The sequence below is a fragment of the Dendrobates tinctorius genome, unplaced genomic scaffold, assembly GCF_039654945.1.
Source record: "Dendrobates tinctorius isolate UK_male_01 unplaced genomic scaffold, ASM3965494v1 ptg000062l, whole genome shotgun sequence".
NCBI classification, from domain to species: domain Eukaryota; kingdom Metazoa; phylum Chordata; class Amphibia; order Anura; family Dendrobatidae; genus Dendrobates; species Dendrobates tinctorius.
In genome coordinates, this window is record NW_027361730.1 from 16,824,729 (window position 1) to 16,841,300 (window position 16,572).

The 16,572-nt window shown below is 40.0% G+C and overlaps 1 protein-coding gene across 1 annotated transcript in view; it reads right to left on the minus strand.

The window, feature by feature from the left end:
* Nucleotides 1-4,155: 4,155 nt before the first annotated feature.
* The window catches only part of LOC141092957 (17-beta-hydroxysteroid dehydrogenase type 3-like), a 64,211-nt gene continuing 51,794 nt past the window's right edge, over nt 4,156-16,572 (minus strand). The window contains exons 7-11 of the mRNA XM_073579337.1: nt 13,444-13,478; nt 13,111-13,192; nt 11,855-11,920; nt 6,179-6,328; nt 4,156-4,348 (exon numbers count right to left, since the gene is read on the minus strand). Of these exons, the coding sequence (XP_073435438.1) occupies nt 4,238-4,348; nt 6,179-6,328; nt 11,855-11,920; nt 13,111-13,192; nt 13,444-13,478 (444 nt within the window). The 3' untranslated portion in view covers nt 4,156-4,237. The remainder of the gene's footprint in view (nt 4,349-6,178; nt 6,329-11,854; nt 11,921-13,110; nt 13,193-13,443; nt 13,479-16,572) is intronic.

Genomic DNA, 16,572 nt, shown 5'->3' on the forward strand with positions numbered 1-16,572 from the left:
TTTGTGGCAAAATTAGGGGGGTCGGCTTATACTCGAGTATATACGGTAAATTAACTTTTTGAAGATATTCTAATTTTGTGAGAAGCACCTGTATATGACAAAGCCCTACATACACTTGATAGCTGCCTTGATAGCTGTCTTGCTCAATTCTCCAAATATACAGAAGTGCTAATGAGCGTTCCTGCACTCACAATAGGAGAGCCATCACCAGACATGTCTGGCAGTGACTTATCTTTTAGAGAACAAAAAGATCTGTTGTCCAAAATTGGACATACTGGAACCTTATCTCCTTAGATGAGGGATGTCAAACTCAAATACACAGTGGGCCAAAATTAAAAGCTTGAACAAAGTCGTGAGACGACCTTGATATATATTAAAAAAAGTCTACAATTGAAGTTTTTCCTTATCAAGTATAATGATGAAATCTTTTCATATGGAAACAAACTTAAAGGGGTTTGAATTAATAGATCTTAGAATAAAATATTGGAATGATATATGTTATGTAAGAGCAGTAAAAAGCATGTGGCCTACCAATGGCCTAATTTAAATATGTAAAAACAAAAAACACCTTGAATAATACATATAATAAAGTATGATATCATATAGTATAATGGCCACAGGGTGCCCAATACAGTATAATGGGCTCCACATTATGCTCCATACAGTACCTACATTGCCATCTATACACTATAATGGCCACAAAAAGTGCTCCATGCAGTGTAATATCCCCCACATAGTGCTCCATACAGTATAATTGGCCCACATAGTGCTCCATACATTTTAGCTAGGGCCATGCATTGTCTTCCAAAAAGTATAATGGCCCTTACATAGTGCTCCATACTGTATAATGGACACAAAGAGTGCTCCATACAGTATAATGGCCTCTAAAAGTGCTCAATTTGGTATAATGATCCTCATACAGTGCTCCATAAAGTATAATGGGGCCCTGCATTGCCTTCTATACAGTATAATGGCCCCACATAGGGCGCCATACAGTATAATCGCCACAAAAAGTGCTCATACAGTATAATAGAAATCCTGCCATAATCCTCAGTCAGAATATATATACAGCACTAGGATATCCACTTCCCAAATTGTATAACCAGCCAATGGATAGAATAATTTAAAATATACCTTTTATTAGTTTATATAAAATAAAGTGCAAGGTGCTCAAGTTACGTTAAACACAACAAAGAAGAACGCATAAATGAAAAAACTAGTATTGCCCATCGTTACTAGGTATCCCAATTATCAAGCATATTCATTGGGTACTTAAAGTCAATCAAAAACAGCCAACCTCTTCTAAAGACATAAAGTACATAGTTCTCAAATAGTCTCTAGGCTTATCATATCATAGCATTGGCCGTCTTTTTTTTGGAAACCGGTGTCATGCCATCAGTATGTTCCCAAATATGGCATACCCGTTTCCCTCTCCTCATCAGGAGTACTATATACTACAGGGTACAATACTGCTATACAGCATAAAACAGAACCACATAGCTTCAGTTATCGCATTTGCTGCGGGTTCTATGTCACATATATAGTATATCAGATAAAAATGTATCATGTGTCCTAGTAAAGATATAATCCCACATACCCTTCATATATATCAGCAACAAATCTGAATCCACCAGGTATGCATAAATATCTTAGATAGACCGTCTCTTATATAGTGAGACCAATATCTCGACACCAGAGTATTAAATAAAGCACGGAACAATCTCACCCAATTAACAGGGGCATTCTCTGATTGATTGCCATCTCCGTGACTAGTGAGCGCGATACCCCTTTCTCCCGACGCGTTTCGTCCAATCTCATCAGGGGAGTCAAGTGGGGTTCATCTGAATGGTGTATCACGCATGGCCGTTCTATACTTCATCCGACATTATGGATTCAGATTTGTTGCTGATATATATGAAGGGTATGTGGGATTATATCTTTACTAGGACACATGATACATTTTTATCTGATATACTATATATGTGACATAGAACCCGCAGCAAATGCGATAACTGAAGCTATGTGGTTCTGTTTTATGCTGTATAGCAGTATTGTACCCTGTAGTATATAGTACTCCTGATGAGGAGAGGGAAACGGGTATGCCATATTTGGGAACATACTGATGGCATGACATCGGTTTCCAAAAAAAGACGGCCAATGCTATGATATGATAAGCCTAGAGACTATTTGAGAACTATGTACTTTATGTCTTTAGAAGAGGTTGGCTGTTTTTGATTGACTTTAAGTACCCAATGAATATGCTTGATAATTGGGATACCTAGTAACGATGAGCAATACTAGTTTTTTCATTTATGCGTTCTTCTTTGTTGTGTTTATCGTAACTTGAGCACCTTGCACTTTATTTTATATAAACTAATAAAAGGTATATTTTAAATTATTCTATCCATTGGCTGGTTATACAGTATAATAGCCCCATGCAGTGCTCCATATAGTGCAATGATCCCACATAGTCCTCCATATAGTATAATGGGCCCAACATAGTTCTCCATACAGTATAATGACCTTACATAGTCCTTCATACAGTATAATAGGCCTCACATACAGCTCCATACAATATAATGACCTCATATAGTGCTCCTTATAGTATAATGGCCCCACATAGACCTCCATACAGTATAAGGGCCCCACATTGGGCTTCATATAGTATAATAGGCCCAACATTAAAGATATACATATACTCACCTCCCAGTTCCCCTGCTGCTTCGGTCTCTTCATGGTGTCTTCAGATCCTCTGCACATCTCAGCACAGTGGGCGTATGTTATAATGACCTCATCATACCCACTGCGCTGAGACATCAAGCACAGAGAGGGTATGACGGGATAGGGAGCGTCAGCTGATGCTCATTCCTCCATCATGACTTTCAACTGTATGCATCCAGGAAGGCGATACAGTTGAAAGTGTGATGCCAGGCAGGGGACCTGCCTGTCTTTGTGGGCCAAATACACTTACCTTGCGGGCCAGAGTTTGACATATGTGCCCTACACAATTGTCACATAAACACTTCTCAGCAAGTGACATGGAGTGTGCCTGCACAAGTTAATTTATCTCCTCAATCCAGCTCTCAACCTCTGTTTTAGGCTATAAAGTGAGCATAAATCATACCCCGGCACATTCAGTACACCCCAATTTATTTCGCTGCCATCACTCATCAAACACATGGGGCGATGAGTCCCAAAAATATGTTACTGTCAGACAATAAAAAGAACACACACATGCTGAAGGGCTATTGGACTCTTTCAGAGCATAGAAGGTCAAACTTATTAAAGATTTTAAGTTTTGATATAAAAATATACAGTGCTTACAATAAATATATAAAATGGTAAAACGAAAACGACACACAGATATACAAAACCATTCTAAAATAAAAAGGGGGAATTACCTATACGTTTCCGTCCATCTAATCTAATGTCCTGAGGGAAGGAGAAGAGGATAATGGTGCACATCAGCCTTCCAGGCTGCCCTCACAGGTAAACACCTTCTCTTTGTGTCACCCAGCGTTTTATTGCCCTGATTATAGGCTCATATTTCCAGGATGACTCGGATTGGCTCATTCAAACATTGCTGTCTGTGATTGGACGATAAGCCAAGTTGTAACATTTCAAATATCCTATGTCCCCCTCCCTTCCTCTCTACATACAGATAATAGGAACTATTCCTTCTAGTTACAATCATCTGCTAGCTCTGTGAAACTGCCATGTTCTGACACCTCTACATACTCGCAGGAGATTCCCCCTGTGGTTAAGTTCCTTCAATAAGAGCAGGCAGATGCTGTGTCCTTTGTGTAGAGACAATATATGGTTGTAGCCTTAACCATGTCTTCTATTGACATTAGTCTACCTTACAATTACATACATCCTTCACAACAATCATCTGTCAGGGGACCCAATACATACAAGAATGTCAGCCAAACCTGTCAATATTTTGTGCTTTGTGCTTTTTTGCATCAAATAATAATTTATATATCCAAACAGTATCACAAAACACTTTATTTCAGGAGCTACTGTATGCGGGGTACATAATATTCTAGGGTGCCAATAATGATGACCACTACTTTATATATCTTCATTTTCTTGCTAGCTATGTCAATGGCTCCATAGCATACTCTACAGAATAATAAAACAAGGAGAAAAATATTGAAACCAAATGTTTATTAAACTTTTATGGACATCCATAGAACTGATCAGTTCTGCGTTTGTATGACAGGAAAAATAATACTCAGTTTTCTTTATTTTTAGAGCTGGATATATCATTAACACGTTTCTCCAATGATTTCGATTGCAGTAAAAGGTATAAAAGTTCATCTGGCAAGAGGTCCAGAGCATAACTCTGTAAAGAAAAAAATAATATGGTAAACCTTAAAAGCAAAGGTAAATGGAAATTTAAACTCTTGCTCTGCATATGATTTAATGAAGTACAGTGGGTACAGAAAGTATTCCGACCCCTTTAAATTTTTCACTTTGTTTCATTGCAGCCATTTGGTAAATTCAAAAAACTTCATTTTTGTCATTAATGTACACTCTGCACCCCATCTTGACTGAAAAAAAAACAAATGAAGAAATTTTTACAAATTTATTAAAAAAACTGAAATATCACATGGTCATAAGTATTCAGACCCTTTGCTCAGTATTGAGTAGATGCACCCTTTTGAGTTAGTGTAGCCATGAGTCTTCTTGGGAATGATGCAACACGTTTTTCACACCTGGATTTGGGGATTCTCTGCCATTCTTCCTTGCAGATCCTCTCCAGTACCGTCAGGTTGGAAGGTGAACAATGGTGAACAGCCATTTTCAGGTCTCTCCAGAGATGCTCAATTGGGTTTAGGTCAGGGCTCTGGCTGGGCCAGTCAAGAATGGTCACAGAGTTGTTCTAAAGCCACTCCTTTGTTATTTTAGCTGTGTGCTTAGGTCATAGTCTTGCTGGAAGGTGAACCTTCGGCCAAGTCTGAGGTCCATAGCACTCGGAAGAGGTTTTTATTCAGGATATTTCTGTACTTGGCCGTATTCATGTTTCCTTCAATTGCAACCAGTCGTCCTGTCCCTGCAGCTGAAAAACACCCCCTTAGCATGCTGCTGCTACCACCATGTTTTACTATTGGGATTGTATTGGGCAGGTGATGAGCAGTGCCTGGTTTTCTCCACACATACCGCTTAGAATTATCACCAAAAAGTTCTATCTTCATCTCATCAGACCAGAGAATCTTTCTTTTCTCATAGTCTGGGAGTCCTTCATGTGTTTTTTAGCAAACTCTATGCAGGCTTTCATATGTCTGGCACTGAGGAAAGGCTTCCGTCGGACCACTCTGCCATACAGGCCGAACTGGTGGAGGGCTGCAGTGATAGTAGACTTTATGGAACTTTCTCCCATCTCCCTACTGCATCTGTGGAGCTCAGCCACAGTGATTCTTTACCTCTCTCACCAAGGCTCTTCTCACACGATTGCTCAGTTTGGATAGACGACCAGGTCTAGGAAAATCTGGTGGTCCAAAACTGCTTCCATTTAAGGATTATGGAGGCCACTGTGCTCTTAGGAACCTTGAGTACTGCAGAAATTCTTTTGTAACCTTGGCCAGATCTGTGGCTTGCCACAATTCTGTCTCTGAGCTCCCTGTTCAGTTCCTTTGACCTCATGATTCTCATTTGGTCTGACATGCACTGTGAGCTGTGAGATCTTATATAGATAGGTATGTTCCTTTACAAATCAAGTTCTTTCAGTTTAATTAAACACAGCTGGACTCCAGTGAAGGAGTAGAACCATCTCAAGGAGGATCACAAGGGAAATGGACAGCATGTGACTTAATTATGAGTGTCTGAACAGAGGGTCTGAATACTTAGGATCATGTGATATTTCAGTTTTTCTTTTTTTATAAATTTTCAAAAATTTTTACATTTTTGGTGTTTTTCAGTCAAGATGGGATGCAGAGTGTACATTAATGACAAAAAAATGAACTTTTTTGAATTTACCAAATGACTGCAATGAAACAGAGTGAATAGTTTTCATACCCACTGTATAAGGGTCAATTATAATTAAAAGCACTTCAGGAAAACAACAGTAGTTAAGAAATTCCAATGATAAACTATAGCATAACCAGCGCAGTGGACATAGAATATGAAAAATACATTTAATTTTGATTTTAAGTAGAAGGATAATGTTTTTTACCTGCAGAGAGTGTGACATACATCCACTAGTTCTTTCTGTGTACCCAACAGTGTTCAATGCTTCATGGGCAAAATCATCAGCAGACTTCACAAAAATGTTTGTATTTATTTTATAGGTCATTTCAGTTGAGACCAACAATGGCATCACACACTGGATGGGAAAAAAAACATCTTAAGGAGAAGCAATATACAGTGGGGCAAAAAAGTATTTAGTCAGTCAGCAATAGTGCAAGTTCCACCACTTAAAAAGATGAGAGGCGTCTGTAATTTACATCATAGGTAGACCTCAACTATGGGAGACAAACTGAGAAAAAAAAATCCAGAAAATCACATTGTCTGTTTTTTTTTCATTTTATTTGCATATTATGGTGGAAAATAAGTATTTGGTCAGAAACAAAATTTCATCTCAATACTTTGTGATATATCCTTTGCTGGCAATGACAGAGGTCAAACGCTTTCTGTAAGTCTTCACAAGGTTGCCACACACTGTTGTTGGTATGTTGGCCCATTCCTCCATGCAGATCTCCTCTAGAGCAGTGATGTTTTTGGCTTTTCGCTTGGCAACACGGACTTTCAACTCCCTCCAAAGGTTTTCTATAGGGTTGAGATCTGGAGACTGGCTAGGCCACTCCAGGACCTTGAAATGCTTCTTACGAAGCCACTCCTTCGTTGCCCTGGCGGTGTGCTTTGGATCATTGTCATGTTGAAAGACCCAGCCACGTTTCATCATCAATGCCCTTGCTGATGGAAGGAGGTTTGCACTCAAAATCTCACGATACATGGCCCCATTCATTCTTTCATGTACTCGGATCAGTCGTCCTGGCCCCTTTGCAGAGAAACAGCCCCAAAGCATGATGTTTCCACCACCATGCTTTACAGTAGGTATGGTGTTTGATGGATGCAACTCAATATTCTTTTTCCTCCAAACACGACAAGTTGTGTTTCTACCAAACAGTTCCAGTTTGGTTTCATCAGACCATAGGACATTCTCCCAAAACTCCTCTGGATCATCCAAATGCTCTCTAGCAAACTTCAGACGGGCCCGGACATGTACAGGCTTAAGCAGTGGGACACGTCTGGCACTGCAGGATCTGAGTCCATGGTGGCGTAGTGTGTTACTTTTGGTAGGCCTTGTTACATTGGTCCCAGCTCTCTGCAGTTCATTCACTAGGTCCCCCCGCGTGGTTCTGGGATTTTTGCTCACCGTTCTTGTGATCATTCTGACCCCACGGGGTGGGATTTTGCGTGGAGCACCAGATCGAGGGAGATTATCAGTGGTCTTGTATGTCTTCCATTTTCTAATTATTGCTCCCACAGTTGATTTCTTCACTCCAAGCTGGTTGGCTATTGCAGATTCAGTCTTCCCAGCCTGGTGCAGGGCTACAATTTTGTTTCTGGTGTCCTTTGACAGCTCTTTGGTCTTCACCATAGTGGAGTTTGGAGTCAGACTGTTTGAGGGTGTGCACAGGTGTCTTTTTATACTGATAACAAGTTTAAACAGGTGCCATTACTACAGGTAATGAGTGGAGGAAAGAGGAGACTCTTAAAGAAGAAGTTACAGGTCTGTGAGAGCCAGAAATCTTGATTGCTTGTTTCTGACCAAATACTTATTTTCCACCATAATATGCAAATAAAATGAAAAAAAAACAGACAATGTGATTTTCTGGATTTTTTTTTCTCAGTTTGTCTCCCATAGTTGAGGTCTACCTATGATGTAAATTACAGACGCCTCTCATCTTTTTAAGTGGTGGAACTTGCACTATTGCTGACTGACTAAATACTTTTTTGCCCCACTGTACTTTCTCAGTCATTTTCTCTAAGTGTTTTTCTCAAGAATTTCTAAAATAATAATCCTTCTATCTCATCTACTTCATGCTTCTGCCGTGTCAATGACATAGCTTTTGCCATTATTAATGACAGTTCTATTAGCTACTAGGCTTCTACATAATCAAGTTGGGAAAAGTCACAAGTCCAACAGAAGAAGGCAAAAACAATTGGTAGTAACCAGTTTTCCCCACATAAAGGTTAGAATTTTCCTGTCTCTAAACATGGCACACAGAGTCAAAATTTTAATTTCTATTTGAATATAGACTATATCTAAAAAAGCAATATCACTTTTGTAAAGACTTAAAAAAATAACCACTAAAAGGCATTGTGGTAGAACTTCGGACTTTGTCTGTCTGAGTATGGCCAGCTTAAAGTGAATCTGTCACCGGATTTTTGCTACCCCATCTAAGAACAGCATGATGTAGAGGCAGAGACCAGGATTCCAGCGATGTATCACTTACTGGAATGCTTAGTGCAGTTCTGATAAAAATCACTGTCTTATCTGCTGCAGATCTACCAGTTTTTACCAGTTTTTAAGTGGTCGCTAGTGAGCTGCCACACAGGCAGATCTCACCAGCGACATAGCAGGGGTCGGGGGTCGCTACTTACCTGTCAGACGCGGCGATCCTGACGTCCTCCCGCCCGCGCCCACGCGTCGCTCGTCGGCGCCACAGGAAGCGCCCAACGAGAAATGGTCCAGGACGTTCTCGCGCGACCAGCGATGAGCAGTGGGGGAGCCGGTCGGAGGTAAGTATCAGACATAGCGATATCGCTAGCAATATCGCTGCCACGTCACAAAATCGGTGACGTTACAGCAATATTACTAGCGATATCGCTATGTGTAACGGGGGCTTAAGCGATATCGCTAGCAATATCACTATAACGTCACTGGTTTTTGTGACGTTATAGCGATATTGCTAGCGATATCGCTATGTCTGATACCTACGACTGCTTCCCCGCTGGTTTTCGCTGATCGCGCGAGAACGTCCTGGACCGTTTCTTGTCGTCAGCTTCCTGCTGTGCTTCCTGTGGCGCCGACGAGCGACGCGTGGACGCGGGCGGGAGGACGTCAGGATCACCTCGTCTGACAGGTAAGTAACGACCCCCGACCGCTGCGATGTCGCTGGTGAGATCTGCCTGTGTGGCAGCTCACTAGAGACCACTTAGCGATGCACCAGCGATCCTGACCGCGTCATATCGCTGGTCGGGATCACTGGTGCATCGCTAAGTGTGACAGTACCTTAAGACTATTATGTACAATAAAAAGTTATTTTGTGGTACCGTATTAGCCAGAAACATCAATGTAAATACTTTTATGCCCAAAAATTACAAAAGTATTCTACTAGTGATACCTTTACTGGCTAACCAGAATTATGTTTGCAAGCTTTCAGAGCACAGAGGCTCCTTCTTCAGACAGGGGCCTGAAGAAAGAGTCTCTGTGCTCTGAAAGCTTAAAAACATGGTTAGACTATTAAGTACAAGAGGCAGTTTAAAGACAAAAGTCATCCTCTAAAGCAGTGGTTCCCAAACTCCAGTCCTCGCGGACCCCAACAGGTCATGTTTTCAGGATTTCCATAGTGTTACACATGTGAGAGAATTCCTGATGCCTTGATGATACTTCCATCACCTGTGAAATTCTAAGGAAATCCTGAAAACATGACCTGTTGGGGGCTGTGAGGACTGAAGTTTGAGAAACACTGCTCTAAAGGGAATTTGCAGCCAGAGTGAAACCAAGGATCACAAGGGTTTTTGTACCCAATTGAACTACAGAAACAATTTCATTAAGAGGTAAACTAATAAACATTATGTTATAATCATTAATGGCAATGTGTCACTTCAAATATTCAAAGACTGACTGTCACTTCCAAACAGAAATCAGGTGTGAACAGGTGCTCACTAAGATAGCCATCTCCATATATAACCAACAAGTAAAGCAGCACTCTAGCGCTATAGCGTGCAAACATGAAATATATGAAACTTGAATTGCATTACTGCACTAGAAAATGTGAAAAATTGAGAATACTTAGCGCATAAATTGGCCAATTCATGTGTACCAGCAGCCACGATAAGGCAATTCTTGTTGCTGGGAGCCTGCCTAATATGAATCCTCTCATAGACTAAAGTCTACATTTATATGGGAAGGTCTAAGAGAGAATTCACATTAGATAGGTTCCCAGCAACAAGAATCGCCTTATTGTGGCTGCCAGGTACACATGAATTGGCCAATTTATGTGCTAAGTAGTCTCAATTTTTAATATTTTCTAATGCAGTAATACAATTAAAATTTAATATTTCATGTTTGCATGTTATGGTGCTACAGGGTGTCACTTCAGCCAGAGAATAATCTCTCTTTTCTAAACCTGTTTGACATTTATTTGACTGAGTGATGGTTCTGGCTTGTACTTCTCAAACTTTGGTTCATTTTTATAAATAATTGTGTTTCTATTTGTTTCATGTTTTGTTTTTCCCTTAAATAAAATTTCCGTAGGTGGAGATTGTCAAGATGGTGTGAAATCATGTTATCATGCCCTGAGTCTCTGGTACTGCTCTGCTTCTTACATAACAAGGACTGACATAAAGTGGACGAGCTTCTCCAGCTGTTCTGGGTTTTTTTGCTTGCAGGAAAGCAGATGTTCTGCAGGTTTGCATAAAGCACAATAACAAAAGGCAGAATGGTAGTAGATGCCCTAACTCAACTATTGGTTAATAGATGTTCATTAGTTGATAAATGATTGCTAGGACAATGTGTAGTTGCAGTCTACCTAAACTATTCTGGGAGTCTCAAGTACAGCCCTTGACTTTACCAAAGAACTATGCATCACATTTGTTAGGTTAGATGATGGCATTGACTAACATGATTTACACCACATTATTATTTTTTCTTTATATAGTTTTTTTTAACAAAAAATAAATCTTTTTCAGAATAGATTAAATTTGGTCTTGTTTTGCAAAATATAAGCAAAATGGTTCTCCGATTTGCAATGAACTCTGGTTTTGATATTTTCATGACGTGATGGCCTCTTCTCTTTTTGAATGTGTATTAAACAGAGCCAATCACATATATGGTCTAAGTAATAAACATATTCAGAGGAAAAAGAAAAGATCCAACCAGCTCACCTGTTGCAGCTTGTGGTGTGTGGGAGCACGGGAACACGCTGTTTAGTCCAGCATGTGTTCAATCAAGAGAAAGTTGTTTTTTTTTTAAAAAAAAAGAACACAGGTCTAGTGTTCGAAACGCGTTGCTCTGACATTCATGTGAACTCTGTCAACTTTGTTTTTACACAATAAATTCTGGATCTTTTGGAAGCTGGGAATTTCTCCCTTTTTTTTTCTCTTAATAAACATATTGGATGGTTCTTTTAGTCTATTGGGTGTGCTGCATACCGGCCGTCAAGGAGGAGCATATCGGTACTGACATCACAATTCTAAGCTGATTTCAGTAGAAAGTAGAGACATATGGCACATTCTTTTTGAGCACACCACTCCACAGTCCCCCAACTAGCTACTTGCTGTTGGGGTGGTGCCCTCCTCCTTGACTAACAGTTAAGACAAATGCACCACTGGCAGGAACTGTGCGCTCTTCACCAGTGCAAGCAGAAGCAGCATCGTGAGAGGGCTGTGATGGCTAAAGCTAGCTGGATCTATACATCTGGATAACTTGATTGCAGTGATTACAATCTCTATTGGAAAGAACTTGTAAGCACTGTGCTCCTTGCCTAGGAGTCCGGACACCTCTGGTAGACTGCAGCAGTGGTCGATAACAAAGACACTGAGCAATTTTAAAAGACCCTTTTAGTTATCTTGCAGAACTACATTTATACTGTAAAAGACTGGGAATTTGGATTCCAACCTGTACTGTTATTCCTTGAGACTTGTATTCTGTATGAAGACCACGAGAAAAGAAATCCACAAACACCTGAAAGAGAATGGGTAGAAATCACATATTCTAACAATCAAACAATGAGAAAACTAATAGAACAATAATTGTAATTCTAGTTATGCACGGAGCTGTGTTATCTTAGTTTATACTGTGTGTAGTATTTTCAAGATTAAAAAGGATATGTCATGTATAAACCGGGATATATGATGTTTACCCTACTCCCAAAAAGTGTGTGATTTTACATAGTAGGGATGGGTAAATGGATTTTTAATTAGCGTAATCCTATTATATTTCAATTAGTTTGGGGTCCATTAAAAGGTGATGTTAAGTTGTATTTAGCTACAAGTGACAAGAGAAGACACAAATTCATGGCCTGGGATTTAGGGCCCCAATTCATCATATGCAGTTTTTTTAAGTGAATTTTCTTTTTTTGCTTTTTAGTATTCATTTATGTTTTAAGCATGTGATTCCTCAAAATGATGCACGATTCATGAATTTTGCACAAAATAAAAAATGCTCTTTATATTTTTTTTTGTCTTTTTAAAGTAAAAAGTCTTATGTTACTCTAAAATGTCTCCAAAGTCTCACAAATACAGTATATCATGCATATTTAACATTACTCCAGAGTGGAAGGGAGTACAGGTGAGCAATACTTTAGCAACTTTTTAAAAAGTCTCAAGTAGAGATGGAAGAATCGATTTGCAGGACTTCAGTCCACTGGCCAGGTCAGTTCTCCATGACCACTGGAAGGGACCCCTGTAAAATCTCTTTTGTTCCCAACATTCCCAGCGCTTTTATTGATTAGCAGGACTGGTTTGGTGTCTGGTTTGTGTGTCACATCTTAATGATGACATCTCGCCAACCTGGCAAATCCAAAGAGGAGCTGGGAATACTGTAAGGTAAGGTGATTTGCAGACCTCCAGTCCACCGGCCACAGATTATTGACCTGGTCTGGTGTTAATTAAAAAACAGGCTAAAACATGAAAAACTAAACCTAAAAAGTCGCAATTGCGACATAGAATTGTGCCCTTAGAGTGGTTGACCCTTCTCTTGATTTACTAATTTAATGTGTTCACACTTTTGTACTTTTACCCTTTCCTGTCTGGATTCTTGTTCCTCATACATTATCAACCCATTTCATTTTATACTGCATAGTTATAAATGTCCGTCCTGCTGCTTTCTCGTTTCTGCACTAACAAATTCATTGTAAGAGGCTTCATTCATACCTTTGAAGAACTGTACATTAGTGCCATTGGATAAGGGCGGTTTCCAACTTCTGAGGAAATATTAATTATTAGTCCTTTCTGCCTGAGGAATAATATTGAAATTTTGCATCAAAATGTTGTACATTTGTTTTTTCAGTATCTTTTAATTTAAAGCAGTATGCATCTCATTTACACATTGGGTGTTGGGAAACACTTCTCCACACTAGGCAACCATCCGATGCCTGTACAACCTTGTGCTCGTGTCTTATTAATAAGCCCAACCCAACGCCTTTCACACCTTGATGCAGAAATGAGGGGCACTGCACCACCCAAAACACCAATGCTTAAAATTACCTCTGTACCATTTGAGGGAGGACAAGCCGGGTCATCTGAAAGAAACAAAAACTTGTCATTTTTTAAATTGCATTGCCACTGCTGAGATATTTATAGGGGTATTCCCATCAGCAAGATCCTATTCCAATATGTAGATGGTATAACAATAATAATAGCAAATACCTCCAATTAAAAATGTAGTATAGTTCTCCTGATTCGTTATGTCGCTTACCCCATGTGCAGGGAATTGCAGGAGCTTATTTATTCACTGTTAGGACCACCCAAATAGTGACAGTAACAACATAATGAATCAGAAGAACTATATTATATTTCTGATTGGAGGTATTTACTAATATTATTATTATTACACCTACTACATATTGGGTTAGGCTCTTGGAGATGGGAATACCCAATTTAGCATTATGAAATCAACCTTGGGCCTCACATGCTCAAAGAAAATGTAAAATTAATCATAACTCAGCTGTTCATCTGGGATGTGCTGGTATGGCCCATACAATTATATGTATCTGGAGAACATAGATGAAGATGGCAAGTACTGCAACAACAATATTTTATCAGAGTGGGCAGCATGGTGGCCCAGTGGTTAGCACTGCAGCCTTGCAGCGCTGGGGTCAAATCCCAGCATGGACAACATCTGCAAGAAGTTTGTATGTTCTCCCCATGTGAGCGTGGGTTTCCTCCAGGTTCTCCAGTTTCCTCCCACACTCCAAAGACATACGCATAGGGAATTTAGATTATGAGCCCGAATGGGGACAGTGCCAATAATGTCTGTAAAGCGCTGCGGAATATGATGGCGCTATACATGCAAGCATAATAAATAATATAATAATAAATTAAAGGTATTTAGGCAAGGGATCAGCACAAAATCTATTATTGAGAGAATAACAGTTAAACATTAAAGGACACTAATATTGACTCTCACCAAAAATACATGTGTTTGAATAAACCCCTAGGTCATCCAGTTGTTTGTATATGTACAGTGTTATGTGAACCAGTTTGTAGGTCCCTGGATTATTATTGGAAAGCATGTATGTGTGAGGCTGGTTTCACACTTGCGTTTTTTTGCGCTGGATTTTAGCGCTAAAAAACGCATGCGTTTTTTTTCCCTATATTTTGCATGGGATGCGCTTATGTGCGCATACACATGCGTTTGTATGCGTTTTTCCGAGCATGCGTTTTTTTGCGGTATGCGCTCAGGCGCACAAAATGCATCCTGTTGCATTTTTTGGGCGTCCGACTTGCCTCAAAAAAACGCATGTGCGCGCAATGTGTTTTTTTACAGCAAGACACCCATTATAAGTCTATGGGTGCGCATATGTGCGCATTGGCATGCTTATGTATGCGTTTTTTTGCGCATGTGTTTTTTTTTTACCATTAGTTAGACAATGGAATTTAGGGGTTTGGGTTAGCGTTAGGGTTAGTTAAGGGGGGGTTAGGGTTAGGGTTAGCTAGAGTTTAGGGTTTGGGTTAGGGTTAGTAGGGTTTGGTTAAGGGTTAGGGTTAGTATGGTTTGGTTAAGGGTTAGGGTCAGGGTTAGGGTTAGGGTATGGTTTGGTTAAGGGTTAGGGTCAGGGTTAGGGTCAGGGTTAGGGTTAGGGTTAGTAAAGTCATGGTTTGGGTTAGTGTGAGGGGCCACCTAATGTTGGAAAAAAACGCAAACGCGGTAAAAACGCACTAAAAACGCATACAAACGCATAAAAACGCTGCGTTTTCTTCATGCATGCTCATAAAAATGCTTGAAAAAAATGCAGCATTTGTATGCATTTGTATGCGTTTTTTCAATGCGTTTTTTTGCGGGAAAAACGCGCTGCAAAAAAAAGCAAGTGTGAAAGTAGCCTAAGGAGTTCGCGGGGAACCTCACGTGCCTGCTCTCTCCTGGGCGCTGTTCACATGGACATATGTGGCACCTCACGGCTTATTAATATATGTGCGGTTCTCTAATGTTATTGATGTAATATTTAATGTTTACATATTGTGATGTTATGTATAGTGATGAGCGAGTATACTCGTTACTCGAGCATGCTCGGTTGATCTCCGAGTATTTGGATGTGCTCGGAGATTTAGTTTCTGTCGCCGTAGCTGCATGATTTGCGGCTACTAGACAGCCTGACTACATGTAGGGATTGCCTGTTTGTTAGGAAATCCCCACATGTATTCAGGCTATCTAGCAGCCGCAAATCATGCTGCAATGGTGGCAGAAACTAAATCTCCAAGCACATTCGAATACTCGGAGATCACTCGAGCATGCTCGGGAAATCTCGAGTAATGAGTGTATTCACTTATCACTAGTTATGTACCTTTTTTTAGGATAGGGCTAGATCAGAGGAGTTCAGTCAGGATACTTCCTGACTAGGATCAGACGCCTGGGCAGCCTGCCCAAGGGCAGGACGTGTGAGCAGTGAGAGAGCAGAGGACTATAGGCTGTTGGGATGAAGCTGTGGACACAGATAGGGGCCCCAGGCTGAGAATAGCGATGACGGCACTAGCTGGACAAGATCATCCCTAAGATTATATGAGGGGTTGTCCTAAATAGTGTAAAGAAGGCACTTCAAAATACTGAAACCACTTTAAGCCTTGTTATCATTAAACAACAGGCAAAAATGAAGAGAACCTAAATTCAAATGTAACATTTATTAAATAATAAATTAAAAATTAAAGGACACAAATCATTAGTACACAGAAATACCCAGGAGGGGAACCAAGATAGATCTACACCACAATTTAAAAAAATGCCAATGCATAGACAAGCTCCAAGCTATAAAGAATTACTGTATATAAAATAGATTCTAAATGGTAAATGATAAATTAGTATGAATACTAACATAACCTCATGGTAATGCTAATATTAAGCAGGTAAAAGGGATAGGGTATGTAATGGTAAATAAAATAAAATAGTGCCTATGGCATCCTAAAATAACTAAACCCAAAGTCTCCGTATAGCCTAACACAGTGAATGTAGCCAAATGCAATATTATCCATGAGTGTACCGCACATTACCTAAACTATGGAGCCTCAACAATAAGCACCGATGAAGGCAGGGAGTGTGGGTGGTCCAGCAGTTCTCCCTTCGCCCCGACGCGTGTTTCGCACCCTAGCTTCTTCCGGGGGCGTCCAGAGTTTAGTTAATGT